The sequence below is a fragment of the Aspergillus ruber genome (genome assembly GCF_000600275.1).
Source record: "Aspergillus ruber CBS 135680 unplaced genomic scaffold scaffold00001, whole genome shotgun sequence".
In the NCBI taxonomy this organism is placed as follows: domain Eukaryota; kingdom Fungi; phylum Ascomycota; class Eurotiomycetes; order Eurotiales; family Aspergillaceae; genus Aspergillus; species Aspergillus ruber.
This window is the reverse complement of record NW_024467297.1, coordinates 1,522,728-1,543,032: the sequence shown is the minus strand read 5'-3', so window position 1 is coordinate 1,543,032 and position 20,305 is coordinate 1,522,728. Positions and strand designations below refer to the sequence as shown.

The 20,305-nt window shown below is 48.7% G+C and overlaps 5 protein-coding genes across 5 annotated transcripts; 2 read left to right on the top strand and 3 right to left on the bottom strand.

The window, feature by feature from the left end:
• Positions 1-197: 197 nt before the first annotated feature.
• Positions 198-2,269, bottom strand: EURHEDRAFT_512084 (MFS general substrate transporter; the record flags this gene model as incomplete). Its single annotated transcript, XM_040786032.1, has 4 exons — positions 198-388; positions 450-497; positions 572-1,981; positions 2,251-2,269. The coding sequence occupies 4 exons, from the start codon at positions 2,267-2,269 to the stop codon at positions 198-200; spliced, it is 1,668 nt and encodes a 555-aa protein (XP_040643638.1).
• Positions 2,270-3,252: 983 nt separating this feature from the next.
• On the top strand, positions 3,253-3,930 carry EURHEDRAFT_407959 (uncharacterized protein). Its single transcript, XM_040780706.1, has one exon. It carries the CDS (start codon positions 3,545-3,547, stop codon positions 3,719-3,721), a length of 177 nt encoding a protein of 58 aa, XP_040643637.1. The 5' UTR covers positions 3,253-3,544; the 3' UTR covers positions 3,722-3,930.
• A 167-nt stretch (positions 3,931-4,097) lies between these two features.
• Positions 4,098-7,176, bottom strand: EURHEDRAFT_407958 (Zn(II)2Cys6 transcription factor). The gene is made up of 3 exons (XM_040780705.1): positions 6,646-7,176; positions 6,393-6,593; positions 4,098-6,308 (listed from the first exon to the last, which is right to left on the bottom strand). The coding sequence occupies exons 1-3, from the start codon at positions 6,785-6,787 to the stop codon at positions 4,585-4,587; spliced, it is 2,067 nt and encodes a 688-aa protein (XP_040643636.1). The 5' UTR covers positions 6,788-7,176; the 3' UTR covers positions 4,098-4,584.
• A 3,398-nt stretch (positions 7,177-10,574) lies between these two features.
• EURHEDRAFT_535606 (FAD-dependent oxidoreductase) lies at positions 10,575-13,079 on the top strand (the record flags this gene model as incomplete). Its single annotated transcript, XM_040787321.1, has 5 exons — positions 10,575-10,864; positions 10,925-11,196; positions 11,248-11,618; positions 11,666-12,233; positions 12,290-13,079. 5 exons carry the CDS (start codon positions 10,575-10,577, stop codon positions 13,003-13,005), a joined length of 2,217 nt encoding a protein of 738 aa, XP_040643635.1. The 3' UTR covers positions 13,006-13,079.
• A 608-nt stretch (positions 13,080-13,687) lies between these two features.
• Positions 13,688-18,232, bottom strand: EURHEDRAFT_444848 (uncharacterized protein; the record flags this gene model as incomplete). The annotated part of the gene is made up of 5 exons (XM_040783490.1): positions 13,688-14,455; positions 14,508-15,162; positions 15,220-17,555; positions 17,624-17,682; positions 17,734-18,232. The coding sequence occupies 5 exons, from the start codon at positions 18,230-18,232 to the stop codon at positions 13,688-13,690; spliced, it is 4,317 nt and encodes a 1,438-aa protein (XP_040643634.1).
• Positions 18,233-20,305: the final 2,073 nt, after the last annotated feature.

The following is a 20,305-nucleotide window of genomic DNA, read 5'->3' as shown; positions in this document are numbered from 1 at the left end:
TCAAGCCTAATGATAGACCAGTATTTATGTGCCGGCCAGTTAAATTCGCTAAGATTTCTAAATATTATACTGATTTCAGGACATCTCGCGGCCGCTTAGTGATCAATGCTTTCGGGAATCGTAATTTCTGGCAGGCCATGGCTGTAAGTTGACACGACCGACTAGGGCAAAGGAACTGTGACCACGACCTCATGTTGCTACTCCTGTCCTTGACCGCTGTTCTTGCGGGACTGTCTCCCCCGTCCACTATAGGTCATAGAAGTGCGACGGCTGGCATCTTCCTTCCGGGCACTGGACAATTGTTGGGCAAATGGTGAGTTTTTGCGAAGCATTGGTCCCTTCCAATAGATCACATAGGCGGAAATCACGAGAAGAACGGCAATACAAGCTTCAACAAGTTAGAAGTTGATGACGGATACTAAATTTTTGACAGTAGTGGAGGGACATACAAAGAATGGTAGATGCATACTCGAGATTACGATTAGGGGCACCAATATCTGATATCTCCTGTCAGCCCTGTCCCTAAACATGGCAATGCAGGATAAGAGGAAAGAAAGGGTGGTCACCATACTACTGAAGAATGGCGTGGCGGGCACAGTAAGGGCACCTGCAAGTATGTCTCTGGAGAATCCATTCCCACCTGTTGCTGAAGCAGAATAAGGACCATAAGCGCAGACCATGTAATCGATGGTGGTCATGTAGATGGTATAGTTGGCGATGCCGACAATGGCTGCGAACACCATAGTTCCTATCCAGTGAACTGGGGGACCCAAGCTCGTCCATGCAAATCCCATCAAGCCAATAGGAAGGCATGGTGCGGTATAAAGCAGCCACCAGAGTCGCAACTCATATTGTGCATGCTCATCATTGGGATTTAATTTCCGCTTCATGTTTGTCCTGTGGATGACAGGATACATGCTAAGCCAGCCAATGATATAGCCCACTAAAATGGGTATGAAGGAAAGGCCCACATCAACAGTGTCAAACCCCCACTGTGCGTAGACCAACCCAAAGGATTGAATGAACATGAATATCAGCGCATCACTGAAGCCACTTAGTAAGGACAGACTCAACACGATCGGCTCTGTCAACAGCATCTTGAATGGACGAATCCAGGTGGTGAGAATCTTTCTCATGGAAAAGCGCTCTTTCCAAGGTAGGACTTCATTAGGGCCACAAACGTTCGGAATACCGTCCCTTTTGCGTCTTCTCTTTGCAATGTTATCAATCATGATAGAGGTCCTGGTCTCCGGAACAAGTAGCAAATGGAGAATCTGCGTAAATCCGCCAAAGATAAGTTGAATCCACATGGCCCAAGGCCATGGCAGAAAGGCATCCACGAAACCCCCTATCAAAGGCCCAAGAACTGAGCCACCAACTGATGAAAACACCACACAGGCAACTGCATATTGTTGGTCATCCGACTCCCACAAGTCTGCTATCATTCCTAATGTGACAGAGCCACCAGCCAAACTGAGACCACCAAAGGCCCGGCCAACCATGACAGTGGCAAAATTTGGCGCAAGAGCAACTGGCAATTGCCAGAGGTTGGTAAGAAGCATGCTGAGTTGCAGGATAGGTTTGCGGCCCAGTTCTTCGCTCCAGGGTGCCCATAGTTCACAACCAAAGGCGTAAGTGACTAGGTAGATCATAGCACCACACCGCGCAGCCTGCACACTGACACCAAATTCCCGCGAAATACCATAGATGGCATTGGAATACAGACTGGTGTTGAAATTCATTGAAACTTGAACTAGAAAAATGACGCTGATGATCATCCATTTCTTCCAAGTAGGAAAACAAAAGCCCAACTCATTATAACAATCGTATTCGGTAAGAACTACCCGACCACGGGATTCCGGCTGGCCTAGTGATTCTCTCCCAGCGATAGGGATATGATACTCTGGTGGCTTCTCGTCGTCTAAAGAGACAGAGAAGGAACGGTAACGGTGGCTGATAGGAAGGGGATCGGTGAAACTTTCTGATAGAGTCCGAGAGTGTCGGAGGCTATCGGAAGGTTGGAGAATGTCGTTATTGCCGTTGTCCATTTTTCCTCTTGAAACATTGATAAGAAGCGTATTCAGGAAAAGGGAAATGGATGCTGTAGCCTTTTAGGTGTATAGGAAGTGGCACTTGACCGCGATCCATGGATGAGATACAAGCAACCCAAGCATTGATTTCAAATGATGTAACATGCCATCATTCAGTGGATATTCTCGATCCTATACTACAATTGGTTCATGGACAAACTGACGCCGCGCTTCATCATCTTGTCAGCGCATCCAAGTGCTGAAAATCGTTTTGAGGCGTAACCATGGGACCAAATTGTACCGGCTAAAGTCGGTTATATTTCACGAAATGACAAGCTACAGATCGACAAACGATGGTAATGACTCTTGCCTACCAAGAGCTTTCCCCGACAGTCGGTAGCGAGGTCTGGATGCAAGCATAGAGAGATGCCTTCCATATTGTCCTCATCGTTTGATAGATGTCCTTCCAACCGAAAATCACCATATGCATCTATACTCAACGAAGCTAACATAACTTTAACAAACATAATATACCTTGAGAGTCTGAAAGCCATTAATTCAGGCTCGATTAGTTTCGAGATGAATCCGCATTCACACATACATCCGGAAGGGACACTTGCTTCACCGGCGAGTGTCTAACTCTAAATAGGCAGGACTTCAGCAGCCATTCGGATTGTGATAAAAAAAGGGAAATAGTTGCACAAGTCACTAGATTTAACATTTACAGACTCTCGATACCTTCTTGGATTATATCACGCCGAAAACTTGGAAGACCAATATAGGGTCGGTCGACAGTCAGATATCCCAAACAAATATGCTCAAAGGCAAACACACCTAGCTCTGACTACAACTACCACAACAGCAACGGAGAATACAAGCCTAGCTACTCAGAACATGTTCGACGACACCATCGCCGAGATAAAAGAAGTTGACTTCAATGACCGCATTTGATGATATTGCGAATCATCAAGCCGAGAAAGGTAATTGCACTCGTGATTCTATACAGATGAAACTTTTCTGACGTACCCGTGGGCATTCAAGACTAGTCACGTAAAAGGGTAGGGAAGAGCAAAAATGCTAAGCAAGGTACACAACGCCCTGGTTAATTATACGTCTCCAAGAACCCAGATATTGCGGTTGCTAAACCCAAATAGAACATTGCGGGAGCTCTTCAATAACTTCCGTTAGTGTCAGCTACCTATCTACTTTGCAAGCCCCAATCCGAAAAAAAAAAATCCGCTCCCGGCTGACGTACAGGAGTTTGTTTTCAATGCATACATAGTACATTGACTGGTACTGCACTTAATTGGACTGTCGTTATAAACCATTCAATATTGCACCTTGATGCACAGTGATATTAATACCATGCGAGGCGCATCTCACAGGCCGGTCTCCAGGTATATGACTTTCACCAGTATTGCCGGGCACTCCTCAGCATCCATGTTCTATTCTATCGACAATTGGAAACGATACGCACTTTACCATTATCGATCCGGTACCCTGTGTCATCGCAAATGGACCTGAATAGTCAGCACTACTCGGAAAGCTCTTTGGTGAGCCAAACGATCAATTCATTTGGTTACATCTTTGCCATCATGGTTGCTCTGTTTCCTGCTACGCCTTGTATACTATGCAGCAAAGCAAGACTTCATCTCCGTGAACCGGTGTTCAGTAAATTCTGGACCACTTAGAATTTAAATGGTTATTCCAGAAAATAATCAAACTGTCACTTTTTTTGTCCGCCCAACCTGACCTGGATAGGGTAAATGCATCTGTTTGTGTTGTCTGTTTTTGTTCTTTCAAATCTAGTATCAATAGAAGCCAAGGCGATAACTTCCTCAAATCCGAGTAGTTTAGACTCGTTGGTTATCGCAGGAATTTTTCATACCGAAAACTAGGTACGAACCAGACGGTTGATAGGTTCTACAGGAATTGAAATGGGCTGGCAGAGCTATAGGGGATGTGATGTGATGTGATATCAAGCTATGTTGAGCACATTTGATATTGTGGATAATCAACGATTATCACGGGAAAAACATAGGAGAGCCTGAATAGCTCTACTAAACCAGACCTTGAAATGATAATCTACTTAGATGTACGTGTACGGACCAATAGAATGCTTAGTTTGCTTTGCTAGTTTCAATGGGAGATTGCTTGTCGATGTTGATACTTATCGTAGTGCTGTTGCAAATCAGCCAGGAGAAAGAATTAGACGGAATCAATATCCATTCCACTTCCACTGCCTCTACTTAACAATCATAAACCAGAACATGCATATGGGTTATCAAAAGCCATCGAACAAAATAAAGTCATCGCCGTAATCAAAACACATCAAACACCGTGACTCCTCCGCAAGTATAACAAAATGGGTATGCGCGAATTGTCTTTTCTGTCCTGCAGAAAAGTAAAAGTAACAATAGATAAAATGCTATGCTCGTGCATAAGCAGAGACCAAAAGAAAAAGAAAATGTAGAATCGCTTTTCCAACGCCAGCAGCTGTAAACTCCCAAATTAACAAAACCCATGCCATATGCCACATATCAGAATTGGTGGTTTAAATGAGCAAGTACTGCCACCCATTTCGCTGCATAACATCTCGGAAGCTAACCGTCTGCTTTGGTACAGCCATCAGAGGCGCGTTCTCTGGCGAGACAGAGCGTTCCAGCTTCGCCACGGGACTCGCAGAGCCCGAGCCCGATCCCTCAGACAGGTTCGAGTACATCTCCTCGGGCATGTATACCGGGTCTTCGAGCTCGTCTGCCTGGCGCCAGACCTCCAGCAGTAGGCGGTACATGCGACCGAAGCTACCGAGCTCTGCGTGCTCGCCTAGCGAAGCTGCGCGCTGCGCGAGGATGGTGCGGAATTCACTTCCCTGCGACGAGAACGAGCCGGCAATGAGCAAAGGCCAGACGAGTGAACGGTCGTAGCCGGTTGGTCCCATAGGGATGTAGTTCAGTGCTTCGATAAAGGCGGAGACCAAGTTGACGGTGCTGGGTTGGTTGCGGTCGAAACCAGGCACAAGACTGCAGAGGTAGATGCGGGCGGCAATGCGGAAGAGGCGGGTCATGTTCTTTGTCAGGACTTCGGGGCGGATGGCTCCTGTGGTAGGGGAGTAAAGGGGCTCGAGGTTTTGGTCGGCGGGTTCGGTGAATTCGAGCTGTTGGCCGAGCGCGGAGACGTGCGAGCAGACAGCCATGGAGTCGATGCGGCCGGAGGTTTTGAGAGCGTCGAGGCAGGCGATTTCGGAGATCAGGTACATGACGCGGTCGTCGCAGCCCATGAGCTCGCGGAGGCCGGAGGAAGAACCGCTGAGATGCTTGGAACGGTAGGTGTGGGCAAATTGGGGGGTCGTTCCTTGCATGGTCGAGCCAAGAATGTCGATCCACGCAGCGAGAGTCATATTGAATGGGGGAGAGGGCATGTAGGGGCTTCCAGCGCTGAGCATCTCCGTGGGCAGACCGAGGCGGTTGACCAGGTTCGAGGCTGCTTGGAAGTGGTCGGACCAGGGGATGTCAGGGAGGTAGTCGTCTGCAGGTCCGACAGAGCAGTGGAAGAAGATCATGGCGAGGGTTGCGTCGAGGATTTCCTCGTGGTCGACGTCTTGGCCTAGGGCCTGGCAGAGTTGGGAGACGGCTTCGTAGCGGTGGCGCATGATCTCGTGATCGATTTGCTCTCCAGTGATTCCTACTGTGGTCTTCAGATGGATGGCGGCTACACTGAGACAGCAGTGAAGGTAGCACTTGTTCGTCTCTAGGGCACGGAGGATGGTCTGCGCGCGGGGGTGTCCCTGCTGATGCGCCTCGAGGACAGGGAAGATCAAACGTAGGACATTGTGGATAAAGTGGTCCAGAAGCGGTCTATCCTGGTCGCTCACGGGAATGTTACTCTGCATGGTTGTGTAGCTCCCAGCCGTGTCCGTGTCGCACAAAGCCGGGTCGATGCCCTCAAGGGTTGGGATTTGAGTAAAGCAATCATCCTGGAGCCATTCATCCCCTGGAAATGTCGGGAGCGGCGCATCGACCTGGGGAGGAGCAAATGAGCTGAATGTGGATATCGACGAGTCGTGGCGCAATGGGACGTCGTTGATGTATGTTTGTCGCTCTGTCTTGACATCGATCTCGTAGGGGCCGTAGGGACCATATGCGACAGGGTCCATAGTAGCGACAGGCATCTGCGAGGGGCCAAAGAGGTCGTACTGCTCCGACATAACAGGATAGCTAAACTCGTATTCCGGGGGAGTGACAGGCGAAGCGACGAGGTTGCGACGAATAAGCGGATCTATAGATGCTTATTATTAGCGTGAGCTCTCGCAAAGCGACCAAGCAAACGAAAGAAAAAAAAAAAAAAAAAAAAAAGATCTACCTGTTACGCTGGCATTCCGCTCGCTCATCTTTGTCTGCTTGATCTTGTTCTTGATCTCCTCCTTTTGGCGTCTCCGGTGCTCGGGATTCCCCCACCAAATCGGGCGCTTGTATTCGCATTGGACGCGGAGGTTATTGCAGGCGCTGCAGGACGGATGTTTCTCGTCGCATTTCTTCCGGCGCAGACGACATGTGAAGCAGCCTGTAGGTCAGCACCGCGTTTGGGAGCAGACACTATTGTCTTTTTGACTTACCAGAACGCGATCTCTTGTGCAACCTGTTTTGTCTTTCGGTTCTCTCCATGGAAGTAGAGGGAATCTTCGGGGGAGGGGATTCCGACTCAATCTTCTTGGTAACCCTCGGCTTGGGAGTCGACTTCCTTTTTGTGGCAGGCATTGTGTGTGGGGGAGAGTCGCTGAGAGTACACAGAATAATGAATTAGCTGGCCAGCAGCAAAGCAATAAACACTGGGCAATGGATGAAGCTGTGTGTATAGTGAGCTGGGAATAGAGAGAAGAGAATGGACCAGCCGGGGACACAAGCTTTAAAAGCAACATGGTGAGTGTTTCTATTTTGGAGGATCGGAGAATTGCGGTGGTGTTCATTTCTCAGGCTGGTCTGTATACAAGCGCGCGGGGTGAGGATGATCCTGGCCGATCGACATGGATGCTGCCAATCACAGCCCGTGGGTTAATTTGCTATCTTTAGCTGCATTAATTGTCGTCAATTGCGGCATTTACCAGGCTTGCAGTCATATGGATTGGCAAACATGTACTCTTACTGTAGACAGTTCTCCCCGTATTTACATCCATACATTCAGACACTCGTCACCCTATTCTGTACACTCTACTCTGTATACTCTACTGTGGCTCTGAGCGTCTACACCCATTCTGTTGACCGACTCAACAAAGCACACACCACATAGCACTGAATGTGATTGTGATAAGAGACACGCCAAGCTTCCATCCCTGCGCTCTCATTGGTCAAGACTCTCGGCCTGTCATGCAGACGGGCCGTGCACTAACCTTATCTGGCTAGGTTATTAGTGACCTAACCGCCCAAACAGGATAATTATGGCACATTGTGGCCCTGAAATGGGAATTACTATTCTTATCGGCGGCTAATTAATGCGATTAGACCCTGCAGTGCATTGCATTAGCTTGCATCTTATGCACTCGAGTCACATCACTTTCTGTCACTTCACATTGTGAAAGTACACTGACCAGGGTATTGTCTGTCTTCAATGCTCATACTATATCAACACTACTTTGTCAGTGTGCAAAACCCAACAATGCTCAACAAAATACCAACGTCTGGACAAATATCAACATAGCGGAACAATTAAGCCCCCAAATCTCTGAATCTCTGACCCGGCCATCACATCACAATCCCGCAGCTATCACATTCCCACCCACCAATCACAGCCCTAAACCCCCCATCACCACATCTGCACCTCCAGCACACTCCATTTTAGCGTCTCTCAACCTCTCGATTTTTTTTCCCGGTTATCTGTCAGAATACGACTTTCTTAGTCAGTTGCAGAATTTACTTCCCAGTCTCACCGCATAATGTTGCACCGTACCTTGCTGACTGACTCGAAAATGGTCGTACATGATTCCGTACACTGAAAATTTTACACTGGGGAGAATACGAGTAGAATAGTCAGGTACGGAGTACATCGTGCGAGTCATTTGCAATGTCTATAAAAGGGGTTAAGTAACAATGACAAATATCGTTCCTTGCAGTTTCTACATGTGCTAGAGTAGATACTCGAATATTAACCGGGATGAGATGCGATGCGATACGCATGTCGACTGACCAGACTAACTGCACTAAGTGCCGTCCATTCCGTCGCTAATTTTGTTCCATTAATAGGCTTAGACTCTCGCAATTGTCCATAATTAGCAACTTTACCTGCGGGGTTTGGCGAGCAATCCATTGGCCGTGGTCCTCCCCCAACACCATACCCGTCTAACAAGGTATCCAAACAGCCGCTAATACCCCAAATAGAACGCAACCGCTGGATCCTCAATTTTCAGCCTCGAGGACTCCAGCTCTCAGATCAACTCCCGGCGCTAACGGGCAACACATGGCAATTGGCATCGACAAACAACAGCGTATCAAGCTCAAGCCACGCCAATGTTATGACTTGTTGCCCGGGATCTACCGACTGGGCTAATGCAATGGATGGTTATCGAAGACGCGGGGAAGAACCTTCGAGGCGTTGGTTGCTATCTTTATCTATGTGGATTGGGGTTTAGCACTCTTTGTACTTCACGCTTCCGCTTTGCGCTCTGTTCTCTGCGCTCTAAGGGGTTTCTCTTGCACTTTGAACGATAATCTTCTGTGCATCTTCTACCAACAAGCCGAACCAAGCATGTCTTCTACATACACTGACGTCGAATTGTCGGACCGAGCTCCGGGGGATGATAGTGACACATCCTGCACGTCCATGGCGGGTGTCAAGCCATAATGCTTCACTGCGGAGGCAGTGGAAATACAGAAACAGACAAGAGTTGCCAGATGCATCGTAGAGGGAATATATTGATGAAGTAGGATGGAAATCCACAGGGTTGAATTGTTCATGGAATTGAGAAGCATTCTTTCCTGGCATTCTCGCTGGTCAAATACCTGAGCAGGAAGTGCATGAGTAATATCTAGAACCGACGTCGGGACTTTCACCTCGAGCTTTTCAGTGAGATAATTACTGATTTTCTGATTTCTTGATGCCTGGTCTCCACGTACATCCACTCTGATCCATGAAGAGCTAGTAATATGGGACAGCCTCGTCCTGGTTTTTTCGACTGCCCAGCCCCTATGTTGTATCAGGATCGGCCTCTGATCGACCCAGAACATGTGATAGAAAGATGAGCCAGCTAAAACAAGAGCAGGATGCCAGAGAAAAATCCCGTAAGCGACATCACGACCCACAAGGAGAAAGGTCCAACTTGGGGGCGTCTTCATTCTCCGAGGAAACTTGTCAGTATTCCTGTTTGACTTGAGGGGGATTGATAAGAGCCATCCAAGACATATAGAGAGGCTAGAGCTTAGTATCCAATGGACTCGTGACTACGGCACAGAGGGCTAGTCTAGCAAACATATCTTTCCGATATCTGACTGATGTTGGGTGGCTTGGTTTGACTTCAAGTCAACCTTGGATATCTAAAGAAATTGGGTTCTAGCAAACGTGCCTGCCAGGGTAGCATAGATTGCCGCAGCATAGGCTCTCCCCCATGCCATTGCCCATGTTGCTTCCCCGCTCTCCCTGAGTCATATCCATGCTTGTTTGCGAGCACACTCCAAGGTTGTAGACGGTCCGGGTGGCTATATTGACTGGCACTAGAGAACATGGCGACAGCGATGGAGTTTTCATCTTCATCCGCCTCGATGTTTACAAGGACAATCGCCACTTGACCATATGCCATTGGCGTGGTTGTGATCGCAAAGGTATCGACAAACGTCTGCCGTAAAAAGGTAGGATATCGCCGCCTCCTCTCTTGGACTTGCGAGGGATGGCGTAACAGTTCGTCCCCATGTCTTTAATTATGACGAGAAGCTCCAGGGCATCCCTCCGTACTTGCTGACACGTCCCAGTGGCATTTCCCTGTAATATTAGATTTTAGAACCTGTTGCTCTGTTTCGCTCCCGTCTTCGGCCACGGACGCTCAATGCGAACAAATAAGCTACCAAGATAGTACCATAGAGCCTCACATGTTGTCGTAGATGTTGTCCCGTGACTGGTTTCACGTATTGTCTGTCCAACAATTATTGTCGGTGACTTATTGCCCTTCGTCATCAACACGCTTATTTCCCTCATCTTCATCTTCATCCAATGTCGGCGAATCGGGCAGTTTTCACTCCGACACCCCGTCCCCGGATCGGATATTCTACCTTCCACCAAAACTTTCCCGATGACTAATCGGGTATGTTTAAGTTAGGGCACAGCTAAACAAAGAAGACAAAGAAAGCACTCCAGGGAGCTCGAAAACAGAATAACCGGCTCATGCACGGGGCAGAGCCATCATGATCCATGAGCTTGTCGTCCAGCACGTGTGGGACATTCGGGATAATAATTGCATTGTGGAACACCGACTGCTGAAGCCTGAATATATATATATAAACTCAGCCACGTCCGTGGATGTTGACTGTGCATACGCAGAGTTGTACTGAGGACCCGTTAACCATGTCTTTCAAGATTATAATTATCGGGGGGAGTATTGCAGGTTTGACGCTGGCGAATATACTCGAGCGATATGGTATTGAGTATGTTTTGCTTGAGAAATATCGATGCATTGCGCCTCAGTTGGGCGCGAGCCTTGGTATTTTGCCGTATGGCAGTCAGGTTCTTGACCAATTGGGTGTTAATGAAGTGGTTCAGTCTATGTGTGAGAGAATGGAATCGATGCATTATTATGATTCGGATGGGGTGAAGCTTGGTGGTCATGATACGTTTGGCGAGATGCTTTTGGAGCTGTAAGGGATTGCGCCTTCTCTACCTACAACTATGCGCAGCAGAACTGATCTTGGCAATAGGACTGGATATCAATTCAATTTTTTGGATCGTCGAGAGCTTGTTCAAGCTCTGTACGACAATCTCAAAGACAAGTCAAAGGTCCACATCTCCAAAGAACTTCTGAGCATTAACCAACTGGAAACCGGTATAACAGTCACCACTAAAGACGGCACCATCTTTAGAGGAGACATTCTCGTCGGCGCGGACGGGGTCCACAGCCAAACAAGAAAAGAGGTGTGGAGGATTGCAGACTCAGAAGTCCTAGACTACGGAACGCAGCAGATGGCCAAATGTGGGTTGCACAATCAGCGCTTATCCCACAATGCCTATTGACTCAATCCAGCAATAACTTGCTCGTACAAATGCATGTTCGGCATCTCAGACCGCCCCGAAAATGCCCCCGATGGCCGCGGATACAAAACCTACCACAAAAATCGGTCTTATCTATGCCAGGCCGGTCGTGGAGGAAAGTTGTACTTCTTCACGTTCTCCAAGAACCCTAAAGTTACGACTGACGAAGACATCCGTCGGTATACTTCTGAGGATGAGAAGGATTTGCTGGATACACAGAGGGACGATGTTCTCTTTCCGGGCCTTACTTTTGGTGATCTTCATCGGAAGCGACGGACTGCGGTCCTTGTCCCGTTGCAAGAGTATGTCTTAGAGAAATGCTTTTATAAGCGTGTCATTTTGATTGGTGATTCTTTTCATAAGGTACGTTTACTGTTGTAAGTTATACAAGCAGCAGCTAATGGGCCTAGATGAACCCTCTCACCGGCCAAGGAGGAAACTCAGCCATCGAAGATGCTGCACTACTTGGCGACCTACTAAAAGAAGCCTTGGACAATGATCCCCGTCCAACTAATGAGAATATCCACGCACAATTTAATCACTTCCAAGAAGAGCGCAAGCCTCGCGCGAGAATCCTGGTCGACGGGGCGCATGCACTGCAACGTCTTGAGGCCCTCGAGAACCCATTTCTGGAATTCCTACAGAAAAATGTAATAGCTAAGGGAGAAATTGATCAATTGGCTGCTGTAATGGCCGCAACGCATTGTCCGGGACATATCTTGAAATATCTACCGAAGCCGTCGCGGGAGGGGGTTGTGGCTCGGGATGTTGAGGTGGTTGCGAGGCCGAGGGAGCGGTCATCCATCGCGACGGCGTTTTGGATTATTCTTGTTCTTCTTGTTGCCGGTGTGTCGTTCGCCCTTGGACAGTCTGTTAGCATGGGGACTGCAACAGTCCTGCATGATTCTCTTTTGGACTACACGCTCGTCACCACGATGGGAGTCAATGCACTATGGACAATTGAATCTTACCGTCCGTGTTTCTCAGGAGGATATCTCCGCAGGCAAGTATCCCGCCATGTGTACCATCACCAGCAAACACTAACAACCCTAGTGCCATCCCCTACATCCTCGCCTCTACAGCCTTTGACTGGCACCTAATCACACCAATATACTTCGCTATCTACATTTACCTCAGCAAATCCCGAACCTTTTACTATCCCAATCCGCGAGCGATTGACCTACGAGCTGCCGAACACCTACCCACGGGGCTTTTGGTAACATACTTCGTGCCTGCCCTCTTGCTACTCAAGAATATGGCACCGATTGCAGTACCCAAGTGGATATTCTCTCTTGTTCAACTCGGTCTACCGGTTTTGATCTCGCTCAGGCAGAGGATGTCGACGAGGGAGCCGCCTAGTGCTAATTTTGCGGAGGCTTTGTATGGGACGAGTGATATGCCGTATTTATCCTGGTTCTATAACTTGGGTATCCTTTCTACGAGCACGTTGCATGTTGTCATTGCTAGTAGAGTATTCCCACGTATTCCTGGCACCACCGCCGTCAAAGAAATGGTCCTCTCATCCGAAGGAGTACAATTAGCATCTCTCACCGCTGTGAATCTGATCTGGTTTGTTTTTACGATATGGGACTTGCGCCGCACGAACGTCCTTCAGAGCCCTCTTTCATTTGCGGTTCCTTCTGTGCTCTTGGGAAGCATCTGTTTTGGTCCCGCAGCAACGTTGCTTGGATTGTGGAAATGGCGCGAGGGTGCGCTGGAACGGTCTCGCGCGAGGAAACAGGACTTCTAATCCCTGCATTTCACTAGTAGTCGCTATTATAGAGATTGAGGAGAGCTCAGAGACAATTGAATGATTATTTGCCGCAGTCACTGTCACTACGGATATATTATGCCCAGCTACGTACTCATCACGACTCGCCGTATCCAGCACATCGTAATTCAAGTAGACTACCCAGCTGAAGATCGGGTGTCATCTATTCCGTGTGCGTATTTTGTAGCGTCAATCTATAGGTGAATGAATTGGCATACCTAACCATAGCATAGTAGACGACAGCTGTGAAGCAAACGACGGGTAGTTTTACATAATTTTAGATCACCCCGCTACTTGTACTTAGGGTCTGTGCACCTCGAGGGAGACGGCTTTGCCTCTTATGGTTCAGCTTGAGTGTAGCAGGCCGGCTCGAGTGGTACAGTGCGGAATATTTGGTGGCCAAGGAGTGGCTCAGTGTATGTGCTATGTCAGACTAAAAACGACAAGGAAAGTCCGAAGGTTCTGCGAAAATGTTGTATACTTGGCATGTATCAATTATAATATCTTGAAAAATTAGTCTAAATATGTGTAAAGAAGCAAAATAACAAGCAAAAACGAGCGATAGGAAGAAAAGATCCCAAGCATATCTATGTACGGGTATTGGTATAAATGTCTCAAACTTCAACGCTGTGCAAAACACTCAACCACCCAAGCAACCACCTTATTTCTTCTTTGAGAACTTCTCCTTCAAATCACTCATGTTCCACCGCTTCACCCGGAACAGGTAGTACAACATGGTAGCCGCGAAGATATTAAACGCAACATACACCCACACAAGGCCGAAGTTCCTCCAGCGCTCGCTGTAGTGAATGTTCGATCCGGCAAGAAATTCATCTGCGAAGCTGATTGAGCAGTACCTGCAGTCCGCTGTTGCGTTGGGGTTTTGCAAGGTTCCGGGAGCGTTTTCCAGGTACTCAGAGAGATATTGGAGGCAGGTTTGGCCGGACGGAGGGTCGAAGAGGGAGACTTCAGCCGCGGAGCATTCGACTGCTTTCCCAGCGACTTGTGTTGAGGCAATAGCGCTGATCCAGTATGTGAATGGGGAGACGCGGTACATGAAAATCCAGAAACCGGGAAGGGCAGTGGGCGTTTGCATGACACCACAGAATGTCAACGACATGGCGAAGAGCAGGGTGACGATTGCACCAGCGGTTTCGGTATCAGGGAGGGCAGCGATGACCATGTGCGCGAAAGTGGAGGCGTAGATGAAGAACTGGATGCAGAGGATGAGGACAAGTCCTTGTTGGGCAGAGGTCTGAATTCCGACGATGGCGTAATAATAGCAGGCCCAGACAAGGATGCCCATAATAATTTGGTAGGGGACTTCGACGACGATGTTGGCGATTAGGAAGGCTTTCCAGGAGTAGGTTTTGCTAGGGCGTTCACGGACTTCATACAGGGAGCGTTGGGTTACGAAGAGGGGCATGACCTGGGTTTGTTAGCCTTTGTGATTGTGGATGTGAAGATAAAGGGGAACAAACCTGTTGAACCAGGGACGAAAAGATCGTACAAAGCATGAAGACGGAGTAGATAACCGTCTGCAAACCCTGCAACGAAGACTTCGCCTGGAAGAACGAGAAACCAATAAACAGTCCAGACATGATCGCAAGCGCCCACTTCGACATGATGTACGACGGCATGCGCCAGTACTGCTGGAAAACACGGTAGGTAACCAGATACAACTGGTACCAGAACGGCATAGCAAACTCTTCGTGACTTCTAGCCACATGGTCATCCTCACCGACAGGTACCTTGGCCTTCTGCTCCTCATGGATACGCTCGATTTCCGCTTCAACTCCTCGGGCTTCCTGACTCCGTTTCCAGACGTCGAACCAATTTTCTCCTTGTGAGTTTTGGCCGGCGTTCACGACATCGAGCATAAATTCTGCTGGGTTCTCATCGGATTCACACGTTCGGGCGCCATTGTTCTCAAAGTAGTCCAGGAGCGTGCGGCAGTCTTCGCCAATCTCGCCAAAGTAAACCGTTTTACCACCACGAGCGAGGAAGAGGAGTCGATCGAATTGCTGGAAGAGAATGGCGCTGGGCTGGTGGATTGTGCAGAGAACTGCTTGACCGTTGTCTGCCAGCTTCCGCAGGAACGCGCAAATAGCCCAGGATGATTGAGAATCGAGACCACTGAGCGTTGTTAGTATGTGATCTTGGATAAACATAGAAAGAAAGGAGCATGCTTACCTAGTGGGTTCGTCCAAGAAGAGGAGAAGCTTAGGCTTAGCGGCAAGTTCGACACCAATGGTCAACAGCTTCCGCTGCTCAACATTCAAACCCTCGCCAGGAACACCGACGACAGCTTCCGCAAAATCACTCATGTTCAACATCCGGATAACCTCCTCCACGTATTCATACTTTTCTTGAATGGACACGGTCGGAGGCTGCCGCAAACACGCACTGAACCGAAGCGACTCTCGCACGGTGGCAGTCTCAAGATGCAAATCCTGTTGCTGAACGTAACCAGTCTTTCGTTGGAAACTCTGATCAAGTTCCCGACCGTTGACAAACATGTCACCAGTGATGACACCCATAGAAGTACGATGCGCCAAGACGTCGAGCAGGGTTGTCTTACCAGCACCACTGACACCCATGAGGGCTGTAAGCGTACCTGGCTTGACCCAACCATTGACATGATCCAGAAGTCGTCTAGGTTCTCCCTTGATCGAAATATCGTAGCTCACATCGCGCCACGTAAAAATATCGGTATGGGCCTGGATCCTTCCGAGTTCGCCTTCATCGGTTCTAGTCGGCTGTCGCGTGGCAACAGGTGCTGCCCCTTTCTCAGTATCCGAAGATCCCTCCTGGTTCGAGCGAAGGTAGTCAGGTTCGTGACCCCGACGGAAGACAAGTGCTTCAGCAGTGCTAGTTGTCGACGAGTTCAATTCGGTAGCGACGAAGTAGATTAGCATGAACCCGACGAGGAAGGCGATCAAGATACCGAAGTTGCGCCACACATGACTGTAGCTGTACTCCCAGTTGACCGCGATGTATTCATCACCGTTAACCGTGCGCTGCCCTGCTTTAGCACCTGAGATCGAGCAAACGAACGAGTTTCCGGTCAATGTCGGATAATTGGGGACAAATTCCGAACAAGTAAAGTCCCGACCGTGAAATTCGTTCGCAATGAGGATTTCGAAGGCGTAGTAGATGGGATTGATGTAGTGAATCCACCCAAGCCAAGGATGCATGGAAGGTTCAGGCAAGACAAAACCAGTGTAAACAACGAGTGCGAGGATAAGAACACCAGCCAAACTCATGGCTTGGGAGACTGTCTTCGTGATCGCTGCCAGTGTTCGGAAGACCGCACTCATCACGAACATGACGATGAAGGTAATCAGAAAGTACAGGAAAAACTGTGCTGCTTCCCTCCGAAGATTCGACAAGAAGTACATGATGATGTTGAAGGCCACAGCAATCACAAACTTAATCGGTATATCACTAACAACACCAGCGACTGCTTCCGTAAAAGGATGGTAGAAGGCGTATGAGGCGTGTTTTTCGACAATTGCCCGCTGCGCATAAAGACTGTTGATTTCCGACATGGCAATAAGAGCATTTAGTAAAACCGCAAAGAAAAGAGTAGCACCTTTGGCCTGGAAACCGACTGATGCATCTGGAGTACCGTAGAAAACCGAACCGACAATCAAGGCCATGATCATCTGACTTATAACAGTTGATGCAGTTGAGGATATGTCGTTCCAAATTCGCTGATACGCCCGTTTGGTGTTGAGCTTGACTTGCATGGGCACGCTGATGAGATAGGGCGACGCAGGTCGGGTGTGTTTTGCTTGTATCAACTGCTTGCGCTGGTTGAAATCCGAGTCTGTCGCACCTTCCTTGGCCAATGGATATTTCTTCTCGTAAGAGGCGACATCCACTTGCATGTTCTGGTATTCGGAGGACGCTTTCCAGTGGGCTTCGAAATCCTCCGGCGTCCGCGGGACTTGGTTCTCCATGCCAGGGCGCACGCGACGCTCTGATGGGTTGGTGACAGACGTCAAGAAGTCACCAGTCGTTTGTCGAGACGGACACTCCCAACCCTGTCGCTCAAAGAAAGCCTTGGCTTCATTGGCAGGTCCCATATAGATCTGGCGTCCTTCGTAAAGAACCATGACCTTGTCGAACAGATCGTAGATACTCTGACTCGCTTGGTAGATTGCCACCGCGTGAGCCGATCCAGCAAGATCCGCAAATAACCGGAGAGATTCGACAAACTTGAGCGCGGTGGCTGAGTCCAGTCCACGAGTGGAGTTATCCCAGGCCGCCAAGGGAGCAGCAGCAAGTGCCATTTCGGCAATACTGACACGCTTGCGCTCTCCTCCTGACACTCCACGAACGAAATCGTTTCCGACTTTGGTATTGTATGTATGTGTGAGCCCGAAAATTGACATCACAACTTGGGTAACGTGCTGGGCGAATTCGTCGCGGGACATGCCTCCAAGACGGCGGGCCGGGGTACGTGTGGCTGCAGCGAACTCGAGGGTTTGTCCGACAGTCAAGTGAGGGAAGTGCTTGTCGACCTGCATTGTGCAACATATCAGTCAGTATCGGGTTGGCGCCTCGAAAAATTTTGCTTGGGTTGTCATACCTCTTGGTTGTACACGACTTCTCCCTTGAATTCCTTCATCATTTGTTTTTGCGGGACGCCTTTCAATGGTGTTAGCTATAGACGAGAAGATTAAAGTTGAGAAAGCTTACCATTATAATGAACGACGCTATCGTCATTCAAAGTCAATCCGTGAAGCTCTCCGCAGAGAGATTTGAGAAAGGTACTGCAACCAGCCCCGGGACGGCCCAGAACAAGCAACAGCTCGCCACTCTTGAGTGTGCCGTTGAAGTCGTGCAGAATACTCTTGGACGGAGAATTACGCTCCCGCCAGAGATCCTTCACTTGCGACGGCAAAGACATCATAGATGCCACGGTGCTCTGGAACTGCAGCGCTGCTCCAGAGCCTGAAACAGTGAGGTTTTTGAAGACAATTCCAGCATGGGAGGACTCAATACCCTCCCGACTGAAGTCTCGGAGTACTTTGGTCAGGTACATCCGCAGATCGAACTCCTTCGCAGAAGGGTTCAGAACCGGATCATCTTCGTTCAGGGTCTCCCCGTCTGCTGTTGAGCCGGGGTAGGCGTTCTCATGACGCCGAGATAGACGCGAGGCGATACGGACGATGTTGTCGACTTCCTGGGGATCCATATCCATGTGGGAACGAGCCGCCATGGTGGACGACAATCGACCTGCTGTCTCGCTAGACATGGCAGACTCAGAGTGAAGATCGTCTTCAGTATCGGCACCCATGGTGGTAGCCTAGATACAGTAAGAGAGGAGAGGTGATATAGGAAATACTATGTATTTGTCAAGTGTGATGCATGGAGAGCAAACAAAAGTAGGACAGAAAGTGCAGGGGGCCGTGACAGCGCGACTTAAAAGAAAGAAAGAGGCGGTGATCTGAATCTGACTAGGTATAGTAGTAGTCAACGGATACGGAAACACCGTGAGATCTTCTTGGCTCCGGCATTTATTGGCCCCGGGAGCCTAGTATCAGTATAATTACATTAATACTCCAGTTATGCTTGTCTCCACTGGATAAGAATGACATTTCCGTGCATATTAAAACTCGAATATGCGGACCCAAGTAAGTGTCATCCACAGACCGGGGACAAACAACGCGCGGCTAGCCACTGATAGTCGGCCATCGGCGCAATCTTAACCACGCTCTCGGAGGAACCCTAACGCCGATCACCACTCGGAATCGTCTTGGCGATCTCCCGGGGCCCGGCTCTTGGTCTTCCCGAACACTAAGCCTCCTTCGGAATCCCTTGTCTATTCTTCCCGTGTCGGGAGTCGGCGTTTCGCCTCCCGATATCTAAATGTCGTTATGTTATATATTATGCACGATATTAGTTATGTATAACTAGCTTATGCGCCGTTAGGGCTGCCTGCCATTCACCTTAATTGGACCCATTCTTTCTTTTCTCTATTATTATTTAGTCTCCACTCACAATCTATTTGTCCCACTATACATTTTCGTTTTCCCGTCTAAGACGTCAACTCGTCTCATAATATCGCTTTATCCACTCGTTCTGGAACCAAGGCAAGAATAGTTTCACATGAATACAAGCCGCTGTTTCTCTGGGAGGTTTATCAAAACCTTTCGTTGAGTCTACCCCACTGAATGCACCTTTAGCGACTTCAAATGAAATAGGAAGTTGTGGATACGAATCAGGACGTGATTTTGCGGTTCTCATAAATGAAAGGCCAAGGTGCAACAAACAATAGGGACCAGGCCAGGACCCATGGTCCGTATCAATGGGGATTCATTACCCAACGAGGTTAAACTACAAGACAGTGAAATAGCGGAGAAAACTTTCTCACTGCTTGACAACGGCATGGGAGGGCTGCTAGATGCCATTAACGACGCATTCCGGTAAGTTTACTGTGTCAATGCCCTTTTGGGTCTGACACCGCGTCTAATATCATAGAGAAAGACGGGTTCATCAAATGAGATACTTCCTTTATCTGAGATTGAGCTAGGAGCATAATAACGAGAGCTCCGACCTATACCAGACCCGCATGTATAAGAGTAATTGTCTCGCCTGAGCGTTGAACCATTCCCCAGGGAAGTAGGGCTGTTCTCGCTCGAAGGCATTGAAAACGAGGGAGCTATAAGTGGAAAGTCCATTAAACGTACTTATTACCAACTGTCCAAGAGCGACGAAACTAAGAGATAGCCTCTATCCCATGCTCTTGGAGAGCATTGATAGGAACCTAGTATTCTGCGAAACAACTCTGCGATCACAATGGAGCGGACGGCCCACATGGGGCACCATTTACTGCGCCCTTCACATATGCGGACGTGTGGGCCAGCCTAGGATTTCGTGCAGCATTGGAAATCTTATGACAAGCACAAAACGCAAGATATTTCCGGTGCCCATAATGTCGGACCCAAACTATATCGCTCACGTCTATGAGCGACTGTGTTTTTGGAAGCCTTATCAGGCTTTAGGTATAGTTCTTTCGGCCAATTTGTCCTTTCTGCCAGCAACACGGCCTAGCACAGGGAATATAGAGATGCCGAGAATCCCCACAAGCAGCAGTAATTCCTGCCATCTGGCACCAGAAAAGGTCAAGTGGTTAAACAATCATGGCTCCAGGTGATGGGAGCCTGACCTATAATGAGTTTATGGTTAAGCTCAGCAACCTACCCCTGCCCGCCAAGATCCAGCTGAAGTTGGAAAATACCAAAGAGGCAGCAGGGAAGCTGCTAAT

Bases quoted from the DNA above. Each gene is read 5' to 3' on its own strand.
- EURHEDRAFT_407959 (XM_040780706.1), top strand. From the start codon at position 3,545: ATGGACCTGAATAGTCAGCACTACTCGGAAAGCTCTTTGGTGAGCCAA.
- EURHEDRAFT_407958 (XM_040780705.1), bottom strand. From the start codon at position 6,787: ATGCCTGCCACAAAAAGGAAGTCGACTCCCAAGCCGAGGGTTACCAAG. The intron at 6,594-6,645 runs GTAAGTCAAAAA...GCTGACCTACAG, and splicing joins GCACAAGAGATCGCGTTCTG to GCTGCTTCACATGTCGTCTG. The intron at 6,309-6,392 runs GTAGATCTTTTT...AAGCATCTATAG, and splicing joins GCGGAATGCCAGCGTAACAG to ATCCGCTTATTCGTCGCAAC.